This window comes from Stegostoma tigrinum, chromosome 8, assembly GCF_030684315.1.
Source record: "Stegostoma tigrinum isolate sSteTig4 chromosome 8, sSteTig4.hap1, whole genome shotgun sequence".
NCBI lineage: Eukaryota > Metazoa > Chordata > Chondrichthyes > Orectolobiformes > Stegostomatidae > Stegostoma > Stegostoma tigrinum.
In genome coordinates, this window is record NC_081361.1 from 6,313,497 (window position 1) to 6,329,937 (window position 16,441).

A 16,441-nucleotide genomic window follows, 5' to 3' on the forward strand; every position below is an offset into this window, starting at 1 on the left:
ATCAACCATCCTACATTCAAATCTAAATCACTTATATAAACCACAAACAGCAAGAGACCCAACAATGACGTGTGTGGGACACCTCTAGTCATAGACATTCAGTTGCAAAAAAAACCAATCAATACCCTCTGCTTCCTGACAGTCAACCAGTTGTGGGTCCAATTTTGCCAAATTTCCTTGGATCCAATGGGCTCTTACCTATTCTAACAGTCTTCCATGGGGGGCATGCTCTTAAAGTCTCAATGAAAAATAAGAAATAGAATCAAAATAGAATATTCAACAATCAAGCCTGTCTCACCATTGTACTAGATCAGAGCTGATCTGTTGCAAGCCACAATTCCCCCTTCACGCCAGTTTCTCATAGCCCTTAACTCCACAATAATTCAAAAATCCAACTACCTCTTCTTTAAACACTTTCAGTGATCTAGCCTCCATATCTCTGAGGTAGAGAATTCCAGATATTCAATACCATCAGGGACAAAAAAAATTCCTTCACATCTCAGTTTTAAATAAGCAGCCCCTTATTCTGAAACTATGTCCTTAAGTTTGAGACTCCATGAGTTGAAACACTTTCTCAACATCTACCCTGTCAAATCCCCTCAAAATTTTGTATGTTTCAATAAGAACACCGCCAAATGAATAAAGGCCTGACCTGTTTAGCCATTCTTGATAATTAAGTCCCTTTATTCCAGGAACCTAGTATGAGCTACCTACAATGCCAGTCCATCCTTTCTTAAATACGGGACCAAAACTGTACACAGCAGTCCAGGTGCAGGCATACTAACACCTGTACAGTTGTAACAAGAACAAGACATCCCCATTTTTCAACTCCAACCATCCCCCCAGTAATAAAAGCCAAAATTCCATTCACCTTCCCAATTGTTTGTTGCACCTATCACGAACTTTCTGTGTTGCATGTACAAGAATGCCCAGATCCCTCTGCACTGCACTTTGTTGGAATCTCCCTCCATTTGAATAATAGTCTGTCTGTTGATTTTTCCTCTTAAAGTTCATGGCCTCATTAAACTCTGTCATTTGGGCCCACTCTCTCTGCCCACGTATATGCCGTTGCCACTGTCCATATATTCTCATCACAACAGTGATATTTATATTGTGAGCAAATTTGCATGTATTACGCTCTACCCCCTTCTCCAGGCCACTAACGTTGATCATAAGCGACTGAGGTCGAGAGCTGATGTTGGGGCCCTCCACACATCCAAAGACGTACAGGTTAGGTGGATTAGCCATGGTAATGCAAGGTTATGGAGATAGGGTAAGGAGCTGGGCCAGGGGTTGGGGCTGGGGCTGGGGCTAGTTGAGATGCTCTTTGGGCAGTCAGTGCAAACTTAGTAGGCCAAAGGGTCTCTGTCTGCACCCTGTGCTTCCAAGTTACGTAGTTCTTAACTGAAAAAGCCCTGTTAAACTTGGCTCTCTGTTTTCTGCATTAGCTAACCCTCACTCCATGCTAACACATTATCCTCACGAGCACGTACCCTTGTGCAATAACATCTTATATGGCACCTTATTGAATGGCAATTGGAAATCCAAATATACTTCCTACTGTTTTTACTATCACCAACTCTGCTTGTTATATCCGCAAAGAACTCATGAGACATTCCTTCAGCCAGAGAGTGGTGGGCCTGTGGAATTTATTGCCACTGAACGCAGTGGAGGCTGCAACGTTAAATATCTTCAAGGCAGAGATTGATAAATTCTTGAGCTTGCAGGGAATTAAGGGCTACGGGGAGAGTGCGGGTAGGTGGAGTTGAAATGCCCATCAGTCATGATGAAATGGCAGAGCGGACTCAATGGGCCGAATGGCCTTACTTCAACTCCAATGTCTTCTGGTCTATTTGCCTTTCAGAAAACCATTTTGACTCTGATTGTGTTCAGCAATTACTTCTTTAAGAATGGACTCTTGCATTTTCCTAATGACAGATATTAGGCTAACTGGCCCATTGTTTCCTGCTTTCTGTCTCCCTCCCTTCTTAAATGGCGGCATCACATTAGCAGGGAACAATTCGCTGGAAACCTCCCAGAATCTAATCAGTTCTGTAATTTTTCAAAAATTGGCTCCAATATCTCTGCAGCCACTCCCTTTAAAACCATCAGCTCCTGATGACTTCTCTGCCTTCCGTCCCATTAGATTGTCAAATACTTTGTCTCTTGTGACAGAGACTGTTACAGGGCCTTTCCTCCAATCAGGATCCTGCCTATCTGATATCTTTGGAATGCTAACGTTGATCTCCACCATGAAGTCCAATGGAAAATATCACATTAAATTGTCTTCCATTTCCCGGTTTCAATTCCCCAGTCGCATTCTCCAAGGATCCCACATTAATACAAATATAGTGACCCTTTGAGCCTGCTCCACCGTTCAATAAGGTCAGAGTGAATCTGATTTTAACCTCAATTCTACATTCTTATATTACCTCAGTCAACTTTCATGCCCTTGATCAAGAATCTCTCTCTACCAGTAACGCAGAAATAACTGAAGCTTGCAGGAGTGCTCTAAATACCTTTCATCTTCTGGACGCGTAATTGTTTCCTAACTTAATTCCTGAAAGATCTGCATCCCTTAGTCTTAGGGCTGTTCAACTGCAGAAACTGTTTTCTCCCCACATTGGGTTCCCCTTAACATCTTCAAAACTTTGAACAAGTAGCTCTAAATCTTCTAAGTTCCAAGGGATACAATGCAAGTCAGTGTAATCTTACCTCAAAATGTAACACTTGGTATCATTCTAATAAACCTGCACGGATTTCCTTCCGAGGCTAATATATATTCTTTCTAACGTGCTGTGAGTAGAATTAAAAACAACTCCAGAGGTGGTCCAATTAAAGCTATGTATACCCGAAACATGAATTTATATTCCAGTCCAGTATGAAGTTCAGTATCACACGAGCCTTCTTGATTATTCTTGTATCAGTTCAAAAGTTATAATGATTAGGAACATAGACTTCCAAGTGTCTTGGGCCTTTAAGGTTTTCAAGCTTTTCACCATCTGTTGTTTCTTTTCAGACGCAAAGTAGTGCACTCACACCTGCCTGTATTGAAAGGCACCGGCCACATGATGCCTATTCACTTCGTTTCTCGCTTTGTAATTTTATGCTTCCATCTACACTGGTTACATTTCTGGCAATATCTGCATCATTGTTAAGCTTGCAGTCGTGGCTTTCTATCTTGTCATCAACAAATGATAAATATGCGAAGCACCAATACTGAAACCTACATTCACGATTCGGGACACTTCGGAAACTCAAAGTCAATCACATAGTGCATTCATCACATGAGACTGCTATCACTAAGGAAGTTAAGAGAAGCACATTTGTGGAACCATCACATGCAAGTTCCTTTCCAGATCACACTAAATCCTGATATGAATGAAAATTCTTTGTTATTGCTGGTTCTGTATTTTGGAAGGAGGGACAACATAGGGAGGGCAAGTATCAAGGAAAATGATATGGCCACTTCAGAGAGATGCAACAGACAATAACTGCAGCATTTTTCACACCATCCCTGTCCAAATCAACAATTTTTCATTGAGGCACAAGTCATTCATTTGTGTTCTTCACAACAAACACAGCAACGCTCTTCAACAGATTCACTTAAATCTAATAAAGTTCACTGAAGGCAACTAAATCAACAATAAAAGATCGATAACCAGTTCTGATGAAGGATCACTGAGCTTGAAGCTTTAAAACCAAGTCCACAGCAGTTACATACAGGAACAAACAACAGAAAAATGTTAAAAATGAAATCTACTGCAATACAGAGCTGTTTTTAAAAAAAACAATCTTCACCTGCAAGGTGCAGACACATTGGTAGAAATCTTGCAGTGCAAACAGGAGGTCTCGCTGATTATGTGACCTATGAGGTGAGAGGTACAATGACTGATGCAAGATGCAGCCAACAAGATCATTAAAATAGACTGGTATTTTAAATGAAGACAGAACACATAAATAAAACAACTTTAAAGCAAAAAGATGCTTTACAAGAAGAGGCTTGAAATCAGTCCTCCATAAAATAAGAGGGTTGCCTTATGAGAGAAGATGGGAAAGACTAGACAACTTTCCAGCTTAGAAAAGTGAGGAGTGATTTCATTGAAGTACATAAAATCCTGAATAGCTTTGATAAGGTGGATATAGAAAGCACCTCGTTTCTTTTTGTGAGTGAGTCTAGAACGAGTGGTTTGAGGAATGTGCTTGCTTTTCTGGGTGATCTACAACTGTGGAACTCTCTGTGTCTCAAAGGTAGTGGAAGTGGATAGTTTAATGACTAAGATTCTTGTTAAGTAACGGAGTCAGATGTTATGAGGGTGGGGAGTCCCCCAGATGAGAATGTGGAATTTGAAGCACAAATAAATCAGGCATTGTTTTATTGAATGGCACAGCAGGCTTGAGAGACTGAATGGCCAACTTCTACTTTTACATACTTAGCAGGAATTGTTGGAGTTTAAAACTTAATTAATACAGTCACGACTGAGGATGGTGCAGGTAGGGTGGTGACTAAAACAGTCCATTGCCATTCCTCCATTAAAAGAGCATTATTTTCCATTGTGATGGATGATGCTATGCAATTTAATCAAGAGACTATCATGAGGTTGAAATAAATAAGATATATTTAAAGCTTTAGAGATATTTATTTTTTATACAGAGGTTTATTGAAAGGAGAAGGCTGGGAGTTTTCATCAAACCAATGTGGTTTAGAAATGTCTTTCTAACTGAACTGACAGAAAATCCTAAAGTCATTAGTACATGAGTTACAGGGAGAGGCTGAATAGGCTGAGGCTATTTTTTGTGCAGCATCAACAACTGAGGGGTGATCTTTTAGATGTTTATAAAATATTGGGAGAAATCACGTGGGGCATGAATAGGGTAAATAGACAAGGTCCTTTCCCCAGGGTGCGGAGAGATATAAGAGAGACCTAAGGGGCAACATTTTCACACAGAGGGTGGTGCATATATGGAGTGAACTGCTAGAGGAAGTGGTAGAAGCTGGTACAATTACAACATTCAAAAGGCCTGTGGATGGGTTTATGAATAAGAAGGGTGAGGGGGATATGGGCCAAATGCTGGTAAATGGAACTAAATTTATACAGGACATCTGGTCAGCATGGACAAGTTGGACTGAAGGATTTGTTTCCATGTTGTAAATCTCTGACTCTGTAACTCTGTTTTACTCTTACTCTCTATGGATTCTGCCAGACCTGCTGAGTTTTTGCTAAGCGTGATCAGCACTTTGTTTTTGCTTCAAATTTCTATCATCTGCAGTTCTTTTTTATTTATCCACCTGAATCAATACTGTGTAATGAAAACTATTACCTTGTGTTTGTAATAAATTAGAGGATTCTGCATAATTAGTGACCTAATTCCATAATGATATCACAACTAACCAAAATATCTGTTGTACATTTCCACTATTCTCATGTCCGGTGAAAGCATTCAGCAGACAGCTTTAAAACTGCAGCTGTGAGGATACATATGTAGACATCCTTTTGCAGGACAAAAGCTGAAATAACCAGAACAGCCACTGAGAATGTATGTAATGGCAAAAATGTGATCCCAGGACCATATGTCTATAACAGCAAACGAAGCAGTGAAAATGTTTCAAATAAATATTACTGGTTAGGTACCTTGTCAGATGGTACAGAATTCTAAGAAAGATAATTTATATGAGTTTCAAGAAGGTAGTCAACTCAGTATTAAAACTTTGCAGTGGTTAAGCCAAGTGCTGTCTTGTCTTAGGAAACAGATTCATTCTCCTTGTTGATGAAACATGATTGCAAATACTGCTAAAAGGCTCAGGGGAAGGAAGGAAATCAGAAGAGTGATTGACCAGACTTGGCCATCTCATGCCAAAGTTAAAACCGTGCAGTATATTTCCGCTTTACACTTGTGCATTACCAATTAATTATTTTCACACCGGTGCAATTTGCCATAAAAGGTGCTGGACACGATGTCTCTTACAAAATGATCAAGATGACAAATGGCTTGTATCACTCAAAAGATATGAATCATTAGGGACAGGGAAGTAAAATAAATTAAATTGTTAATTAAAATGTTCATTTTAGCATTGGAAGGTTGCTGAAATTTTCAACTTAAGTACTATGTACCAAATTGATGGAGGATTAAGAAATATATATGGTGATCAAACTTTGTGCTGGTTGGCTTCTTGATTTCACAATACCATACTTACTCCCACCAATGCCAAAGACCAACATATTGTGAAAAAATAGTCAAAATAAAATACAGAGCACACCATTCCTTGTATATTATCAGCATGTGCATATAGTTAATCCCTGTGCACTAGCAGCGTGTAACTATGACTGTTTTAGGTACATGTCAATAATTGTTCCATTACCTTCCTCTGCAGAAGTTAAAGTTAAATGCAGACGTTTCTGTTTCACAGATGTTCTTTGTATCGATGAGAGTCTACATCCCTCCTCAGCTCCTGCCCCAGCCATCATTTCATCTCTTTGTCCTTCCTCCAGTGCCTTCTCTAGCTGCTGCTCACTCTCATTGCAACGTATCTGTGGGCAGTGAATACAAAATAACACATTACTGTAAAACATTCATTGGCAAATTGCAATTCAATGTGTGATTATTCAGTCACTGTCAATAACAAGGGCCCTAATTCGACTTGAAGGTTGCCAGCTTGCTTTTAGTTAAAAGGTTTTCATACCTTGAAATTGAAAGGAAAAACTAAGCACTTAACTCATATCAGCACTTACCTGCACAAATCACAATCTCGTAATTTATATTGACAATTAACTGCTTCATTTGACAACTGTTCTGCAACCCTGAAGTGAATGATGAACCTGGCACATCTTTGTACTCAACACTAAAACTGGTATAGTGGTGCTTTAAACCAGGCGAAGCCCCAGGTACTTAGAATCTCCACAGTATGTAAACAGGCCCTTCAGCCCAACAAGTCCACAGTGACCCTCAAAGCATCTCACCCAGGCCCATCGCCCTACAACCCACCTAATGTGCACATCCCTGAACATTACAGGCAATTTAGCAAAGCCATTCCACCTAGCCTGCACATCTTTGGACTGTGAGATGAAACTGGAGCACCCAGAGGAAACCCATGCTGTCATGGGGAGAATGTGCAAACTCTACACAGATAGTTGCCCAAGGGTGGAATCAAACCCAGGCCCTTGTGCTGTGAGGCAGCAGTGTTAACCACCATGCCACCCATGTAAGTGTAAACTTTTAACACATTGAACTAAATCTAACATTCCGTGAATTTTGAACACTGACTATAAAACCAATCGAAGGAATGGATATTCCTAACCCTTTACAAGAATTCTCAGGTGTCTACTGCTGATAATTCAAAGATATTTTATTGCACCAAAATGTTTTGAATCAACCAACTCAATTTAAGCTCTACCCTCAGTCTGTTCTGTTCCAGTGAAGTTTGACGCAAGCTACAGGAACAGCACCATATCACTCAATTACAGCCTCTGGACTCAACAGTGAGTTCAAATACTTCTGACAATAATCTCTGCCTTCAGTCAGAGCACACCTGCTCCAGGCACAGCTTTTGTTTCTTTGTTTCTTTTTGTGCCCCGTCTCCATTTCTTTTGACTCTGGAGGGCTAACTTATCTATCAATCTCTCCTGTTTTCCACTTGATCACAGACCTGCTTTTTATCCTTGGCCCCATCTACACTGTCCTCAAAACTTCAATGACACTGCTAACCTTCTGTCATCAACCGAAATGCCAATTTCTTTCTCTCTCCACAGACAGCACCAGACCTGCTGACTTCTCCAGCACATTCTGTTCTTGCTTTGAATTTACAGCATTCTCAGCATTCAAACTGAACAACATAAGTAGCAAAGCACAAGCAGATTTTTGTCACTTGCATTATATATTAATTTAAAACATCTATGAAAGAGCAGATGTGGATTATCCATAAAATTCTGGAGATTTCATGTCTGTCAGCTTAAGGAGAATTCATTCAGGCTCAGAGGTAATACCTGAATTATAACAGTAGCCTCTGCATCAACGACCATTCATGTAGTATGAATGTAATAGTATAATTGTAATTCAGACTGAATTCAGTTCTCGTGGCACCAGAGGACCAGGTCCACCCAACATTTTGTCGAAAAAGAACTTGCATAAAAGTAACATTCCCTCCAACTTATTACAAACATCTTGACAGGCTCACTCATTTCACAAGATCAAAATGAATGTTTTTTTTTAAGTGCTGTAATTCAGTACAAACACTTACATTATAACCAGTGATTATAGTTTATTTTACAAGTCAATTGACAGTTTGGTGAAGAAATTGCCCTGCATCTCAGTCCTAAAGGTCTCGCCCCTTATTATGATAACCGCATCCGCAAAGCCTGGACTGGAATTAAAGACTGGCAGCTAAATTGGCTACTGAGCAACATAAAGGCCCTTAGAGACAGTTCAATTGTGACGATATTCCCATGATGGCAAAGGATGAGCATTCAAAGCTACAGCTCCCTGACTGAAGAGAGATATGGAGATTAAATTGAAACAGATGATTTATGTTAAATATTGAGTTCCTAATTCATAATTAAGACAAATAGAAGTAGCATAGGGTTAACTGAAATGGGAATTAACAGGAGGAGACAGAGTACAAGAATACCTCACAGGCAACACAAATGGAACACAAAAATGATTTTTGAACATCGAAATTTAAAATGTAGTCAAGGATCCAATTAGATACCAAAAAGGAGAAACCTTAGCAAGGATAAAGGCATAAGTAAGTTGCTAAATGAGTACTTTACACTGGGCTTCACTAAAGACCAGAAGGCTGCCACTATAACAGTAAAGAGTATGATTTTACAAAAATTGAGAGTAAGATTATCAAGGTTGCTAACTTACCCAGTTGAGGTGGATGCCTCCTAGGTCATTAAGCAAAGTAATAATGGAAAGTGGGGACGCCCTGATCAGTTTTCCAACTAACGCTACATTAAGAAAGCAGTGCGAGAGCTCTGCAGAACTGTAAATGTTACATCTTTGTTCGTTAGCAGAGAGAAATCAAACCTGGCAACTGTGTGCCAGTCAGCCTACCAGAGATTTAGAGGCAGTAATCCAGAGAAAAATAACTGGTACTTGGTAAACAAGTGCTAGCAAGGATTTATTAAAGACAACACAGAAGCAAAATATCAGTACTGTGGATACAAGAAATCTACAAAAGCACTAGAAAAGGTCAACAAGTCAGGCAGCATCTCAAGAGAGAAAAGAAGGTAATGTTTCAGGTTGAGATAACCTTTCATCAGTTGGAGAAACTTAGGAGAATGAGTACAAGGGATAGCAGACTTCAGTCAAGTGACATGACCAGAGAAACACCATGAAACAGATAAAGTTCAAGGTAGATTTGATGGAGGTGTTTGAACTCGTAAAGAGTTTGGATACAGGGTCAGTAACCAGAGGCACAGATTCATACAAAAGCTCCAAAGATGACATGGAGAAAATTAAATTTACTTGAAAGGGTGCTAGAAACACGTCGATTATTAAATTGCACAAAGGAATTAGATAAATTCCTTTAGTGGAAACCTTTGCAGGCAATGGGGAAGAAGTAGGGTACAAATAACTGAATTACTGGCACAGGCATGGTGAGTCACAAGTCACACGGCATCTTTTTTGAGCTTTGCCTGTGGTTCCATAAAACCTCCCAGTAAAGTAGTTAAAATTTCTACTTGCCCAAGCTCAACCTGCTAGGCCTGCTAGAACTGTCCAATCACTTGTTCCTCTTTTTGCACACTCTCTATTTCTCCCTCTCTTCCCCAGTCCTGCTGCCTAATATTCAAACATGCTTTTCAGGAGAAAATTTAAGTTAGCTCAAGAGAAAAAATACGTTGAACTTTTGGGGAAATAGTTTAAGATTGCGTACAGGTGTATTTCTCTTGCACGGAACAGAGAGACACACAATCAGCCACACAGTCTTCTGCTGAACTGTAACCATTTTACAATACTAAAAGCCTATGCCTCACCAGTTCATTCTCCACTTTACAATGCACTCCTTACAATGCACTTGTTATACTTTTACATAATAAACACATGTAATACTTTTCCTGAGATAAAGAGATCAAACTTTACAAAATACTCCAAATGAGGTCTAACAAAATTCCTTTAGAAACTTTATTTTCTCCATTCATTGCAGGAGGTGGGCATCGCTGGTTGGGCCAGCATCTATTGCCAATTTCGAGTTGCCTTGAGAAGGTGGTGGCAAACTATCTTCTTGAGCCATAGCAATCATGGGGAGACCCAAAATACCATTAGGGAAGCCAATCTGTTTTTGTTCCACATTCCACATTCCCAATTATTCCTAATAAGGGCGGCACAATGGCTTAGTGGTTAGCACTGCAGCCTCACAGCACCAGGGACCCAGGTTCGATTCCAGCCTCGGGAGTGGAGTGTGGAGTTTGCACATTCTCCCCTGTCTGCGTGGGTTTCCTCTGGGTGCTCTGGTTTCCTCCCACAGTCCAAAGATGTGCAGGCTAGGTGGATCTGCCATGCTAAATTGCCCGTAGTGTCAGGGGGGTGTGGATTATAGGGGATGGATCTGGGTGGGATGCTTCAAGGGGCAGTGTGGACCTCTTGGGCCGAAAGGTCTGTTCCCACACTGTAGGAAATCTAATCTAATAGCTCAGAGTGCCTTGCCTAACAAGAAACTGTTTACCAATGAATTTAAAAAATTCAATGACTCACCACTGCTGCTTTCTGAAGCAGCCCTAAAGTTATACAAGCATCAGATCAAGATAATAAAATGTGAGGCTGGATGAACACAGCAGGGCCAGCAGCATCTCAGGAGCACAAAAGCTGACGTTTCGGGCCTCGACCCTTCATCAGAGAGGGGGATGGGGTGAGGGTTCTGGAATAAATAGGGAGAGAGGGGGAGGTGGACCAAAGATGGAGAGTAAAGAAGATAGGTGGAGAGAGTATAGGTGGGGAGGTAGGGAGGGGATAGGTCTGTCCAGGGAAGACGGACAGGTCATGGAGGTGGGATGAGGTTAGTAGGTAGGAGATGGAGGTGCGGCTTGGGGTGGGAGGAAGGGATGGGTGAGAGGAAGAACAGGTTAGGGAGGCAGAGACAGGTTGGACAGGTTTTGGGATGCAGTGGGTGGAGGGGAAGAGCTGGGCTGATTGTGTGGTGCAGTAGGTGGGGGGGGGGGACGAACTGGGCTGGTTTTGGGATGCGGTGGGGGAAGGGGAGATTTTGAAGCTGGTGAAGTCCACATTGATACCATTGGGCTGCAGGGTTCCCAAGCGGAATATGAGTTGCAGTTCCTGCAACTTTCGGGTGGCATCATTGTGGCACTGCAGGAGGCCCATGATGGGCATGTCATCTAAAGAATGGGAGGGGGAGTGAAATGGTTTGTGACTGGGAGGTGCAGTTGTTTGTTGCGAACCAAGCGGAGGAGTTCTGCAAAGCGGTCCCCAAGCCTCCGCTTGGTTTCCCCAATGTAGAGGATACCACACCGGGTACAGTCGATGCAGTATACCACATTGGCAGATGTGCAGGTGAACCTCTGCTTAATGTGGAATGTCATCTTGGGGCCTGGGATAGGGGTGAGGGAGGAGGTGGGGGGGCAAGTGTAGCATTTCCTGCGGATGCAGGGGAAGGTGCCGGGTGTGGTGGGGTTGGAGGGCAGTGTGGAGCGAACAAGGGAGTCACGGGGAGAGTGGTCTCTCCGGAAAGCAGACAGGGGTGGGGATGGAAAAATGTCTTGGGTGGTGGGGTCGGATTGTAGATGGCGGAAGTGTTGGAGGATGATGCGTTGTATCCAGAGGTTGGTGGGGTGGTGTGTGAGAACGAGGGGGATCCTCTTTGGGCGGTTGTGGCGGGGGTGGGGTGCGAGGGATGTGTTGCAGGAAATGCGGGGGACGCGGTCAAGGGCGTTCTTGACCACTGTGGGGGGAAAGTTGCGGTCCTTGAAGAACTTGGACATCTGGGATGTGCGGGAGTGGAATGCCTCATCGTGGCAGCAGATGCGGCGGAGGCGGAGGAATTGGGAATAGCAGATGGAATTTTTGCAGGAGGGTGGGTGGGAGGAGGTGTATTCTAGGTAGCTGTGGGAGTTGGTGGGCTTGAAATGGACATCAGGTTGCCTGAGATGGAGAGTTCTTCAAGGACCGCAACTTTTCCCCCCCGCAGTGGTCGAGAACGCCCTTGACCGCGTCTCCCACAGTTCCCGCAACACATCCCTCACACCCCGCTCCCGCATCAACCGCCCAAAGAGGATCCCCCTCGTTCTCACACACCACCCCACCAACCTCCGGATACAACGCATCATCCTCCGACACTTCCGCCATCTACAATCCGACCCCACCACCCAAGACATTTTTCCATCCCCACCCCTGTCTGCTTTCTGGAGAGACCACACTCTCTCTGACTCCCTTATCGCTCCACACTGCCCTCCAACCCCACCACACCCAGCACCTTCCCCTGCAACCGCAGGGGATGCTACACTTGCCCCCACACCTCCTCCCTCACCCCTATCCCAGGCCCCAAGATGACATTCCACATTAAGCAGAGGTTCACCTGCACATCTGCCAATGTAGTATACTGCATCCACTGTACCCGGTGTGGCTTCCTCTACATTGGGGAAACCAAGCGGAGGCTTGGGGACCGCTTTGCAGAACTCCTCCGCTCGGTTCGCAACAAAGAACTGCACCTCCCAGTCGCAAACCATTTCCACTCCCCCTCCCATTCTTTAGATGACATGTCCATCATGGGCCTCCTGCAGTGCCACAATGATGCCACCCGAAAGTTGCAGGAACAGCAACTCATATTCCACTTGGGAACCCTGCAGCCCAATGGTATCAATGTGGACTTCACCAGCTTCAAAATCTCCCCTTCCCCCACCGCATCCCAAAACCAGCCCAGTTCGTTCCCCCCCCCGCCACCCACTGTACCACACAACCAGCCCAGCTCTTCCCCTCCACCCACTGCATCCCAAAACCTGTCCAACCTGTCTCTGCCTCCCTAACCTGTTCTTCCTCTCACCCCAAGCCGCACCTCCATCTTCTACCTACTAACCTCATCCCACCTCCTTGACCTGTCCGTCTTCCCTGGACAGACCTATCCCCTCCCTACCTCCCCACCTATACTCTCTCCACCTATCTTCTTTTCTCTCCATCTTTGGTCCACCTCCCCCTCTCTCCCTATTTATTCCAGAACCCTCACCCCATCCCCCTCTCTGATGAAGGGTCGAGGCCCGAAACGTCAGCTTTTGTGCTCCTGAGATGCTGCTGGGCCTGCTGTGTTCATCCAGCCTCACATTTTATTACCTTGGATTCTCCAGCATCTGCAGTTCCCATTATCACTGATACAAGCATCAGATCAAAATGTGTTTCCTCATGTCTGTCCTTAAATAACAAACCTCAATTTCAAAGTAGTTCGAACAGTCCCCCTCGCTTTAGACTCACCCACACAAGAAAACGTTATTTTCAAACTAACCTTGCCAAAACCATTCAGGATCTTATAGATTCCAATCAAATCATCTCTCACTCTTCTAAACTCAAGGTGGAAACATTTCCAGCGTGTCCAATCTTGCCTCCTAAGGCAAACCGCACATTCAGGAGTCAGTCTAGTGAAGCTATCCCCATCACCTACAGTGGCAGGTGGTAATTAGGGCCACAGATTATTTGAATTCCATATGTGGCAGCCAGCTGCAAGCAACAGGAAAATACAGCACTACCCATATATAACTTCAGTAATACATTTGCCACATATTTAGAACATATATAATCAGTGTAGAACCAGCCAAATAATTACTTCCTCCAAAAGCGAATTATTTAATTAGTTGCTTGGGCAATGTAAAAAAGGTACATTGTGAGGTGGAGAAGGAATTAGTGAGGTGAAAGGGTATTAGAATTACAAAACGGTCACAGTACAAGACAAATTCACCAAGACCCACTCTTGCACATTTCCCCTAGAAGTCCAGTAAATATCTCCTCTTTAGATAACTACTGAATTCTCTCCTGAAAAGCATATTTGAACATTACAAGGCAGCGTCAGGATGGGGGTGTAAGTGTGAGAGAGACAGAAAGTTACACAGGGGCCGATTGAAGAGGATATTTTCAGACATTGGGATCTAGATGCTAAAGGATCGACTCCCAGTAAAGAGACAAAGGGAGATAGCAATATAAAAGAGGGAAAAATCAGGTGAAGCGTGAAGCAGGAAGTTTCAACATTACATGGGTTACAGAAATTGGTATCAGCATTGCCATGAAAGAATTTAAACACAAACAGGAGAATTTTAAATGTGAAACAGAGAACTAATGGAAGTCAGTGAGGTGAGAGGTGAAAGTTTTATATAAAATGTTGAGGACTACATTAGAAGGGATGCAAGTCTGGACAAACTTTGAGTTATGAAGACAGTACAGGGCAGGTCAAGAAAGAATTAGAGCAGTCAATTTAGAGGTGGCCAAGGTATGAATGACAATTTAAATAGCAGAGGTGAGACTTAAGAGAATGAGAATAAAAGGAGTTTTGGTTTTAAACGGGCACCAAAATTTCATCCTTAGAAATTCAAACAAAAAATATACACCTGTTTACCTTTAGAGTTGGACCTTCCTCCTCATCATTTGAAGATTCTTCTGCTTGCTGAGATACAAGGACAAACTCTTCACTGTTCAGTGTGGAAACAGAGTCTGATGAGCTACTCAAGTTGCGCAAAGCTTGAACATCCATCTCTCAACTGGTACAACACATAATAACAAGCTGGAAAAAAAGAAGTTTTGGATTATGACAGGCTTTTCAAATCTGTTTATTGCTGATTTTTAAAATCATACTTTTCTGGCTAAAAAGTAGAAAAACTGGAGAAAATCTTGCAGTTTAAGGATACCTGAAAGCATAAACAAGATCGCAAATAGTAAGAATCTAACAAGAAACGGTTAATACTAAATGATATCCCACTATTAATTACACAGTTCACAGACACCAGCTCTCTAAGCCTCAAACATCCAGGAAACATACATTGCCAGCAATTGTTCAAATAATGACATCAAATAATTACTGATCCACTTAGGACTGTTGGTGACATTAGACAACAAGTGATGTTGCTCATACACAATATGATAATTACATTGAATGGAAACTGGAAGCAATTTCAATGCAGCTGCATACCATCATACCAGAGAACACATCTAAACAGAAGTAGTAAGACTGAAAATACTCTTCAGACAGCTGACCAAGAGTGTAGATTTATTCTCTATCTGAGCTTTTGTTTTGAGAAATCGCTTTGCCTCCTCTGAACATCATTTCTGGAATCAGAAATGTACCATACAGGGGTGTCAATGAAAGAATGTGCTTTTTCAGCCTACAGCACAGATAAAATGACAATAGACTGCCTTACAGGACTACTGGGAAAAGGTCTGTGAGTCTGCACATTAACTCCCCCAATCCCAATGTAGGACCAACTCCTTTGTGTTTACTGCACAGGGCACAGATCCAAATTCCACCTTTCATCTGATGACGTCCTCAAATTAGTGAGTTTCCCACACTCTGTCTCTGATGACAGCCACTCAACTGCCATGCAAACAGAGCAAGCTAGGAACTAATTTGAAAGAAATGTGAATAATATGACCAAAAGAACATCGCTTCCCTCACAGAATGCAGCTTTATTGTGTTCATGAGGACTTTGCATGCATGTAAACAAAACTTCGCAGTAAATGGAGCAGAACACTGACAAAATATGGAAAATTAATTTGTTGAAGAGGCACATAATATGTTAAAGGTGAGATGGTACATTTCGGTGGGCCACACACCATATTCCTTGAAAACAGGTGTCTAAAAGGCTGAAAGAAACAAGGAGCCTAAAAATACATATACACAGTGCATTAAAATTAATGCCACAGGTTAACAAGTCACTTCAGTAAAGGGGAAACAATGCACTGCAATTCATTCTTAGCAGGAGAGAACAGAAAAGCAAAGAAACATGATTAAACTTACCTAGTGCCTTACACCACAATTAAGTGTACTGTGAACTGTCCGGGACTCTGTTAACAAAAGAATTTGATGCAATGAGAATGTGAAAAAAAATGTAATAGAATGGTACCAGAACTGATCGAATTCAGAACAGATGAAATACTCCTCAACCTGAGCTGATTTAAATCCTCAGATGATGATACAGGAGTCACTCTCTGCTGATGTGCCTTGATATCACACTGAAAGAATGGCCTTCAAAGGAAATCTGCTTGATGGTGTGGGTTAGCCATCAACTTAAGACAGGAATATTTCAGAAACCACCATGTTCTAACTGTACCCCCCCTCTATTATAGCAACAAATGACACAACACTGGAAGTTGTAGTGCTTCTAAGATTAGAGAAGTTAACAATCTTCAGAAATAGTTGCATTGGCAGAGAAATTTGACTGAGGACAGCAAAGAGCAAGTTCAGCACTTGCCCATTTACACAAGAACCTGGTGAAGAGATGAGACATCAAATCTACAA

At 42.4% G+C, this 16,441-nt stretch overlaps 1 protein-coding gene across 3 annotated transcripts in view; it reads right to left on the reverse strand.

Moving 5' to 3' along the window:
• Window positions 1–16,441, reverse strand: part of rabgap1l (RAB GTPase activating protein 1-like) — a 444,915-nt gene that overhangs the window by 412,234 nt on the left and 16,240 nt on the right. For 2 of the 3 annotated variants that reach the window (XM_059647711.1, XM_059647709.1), the window contains exons 3-5: window positions 15,941–15,987; window positions 14,546–14,710; window positions 6,362–6,530 (exon numbers count right to left, since the gene is read on the reverse strand). In XM_059647711.1, the coding sequence (XP_059503694.1) occupies window positions 6,362–6,530; window positions 14,546–14,680 (304 nt within the window). In that variant the 5' untranslated portion in view covers window positions 14,681–14,710; window positions 15,941–15,987. The remainder of the gene's footprint in view (window positions 1–6,361; window positions 6,531–14,545; window positions 14,711–15,940; window positions 15,988–16,441) is intronic. The other variant, XM_059647710.1, reaches the window with a different exon arrangement.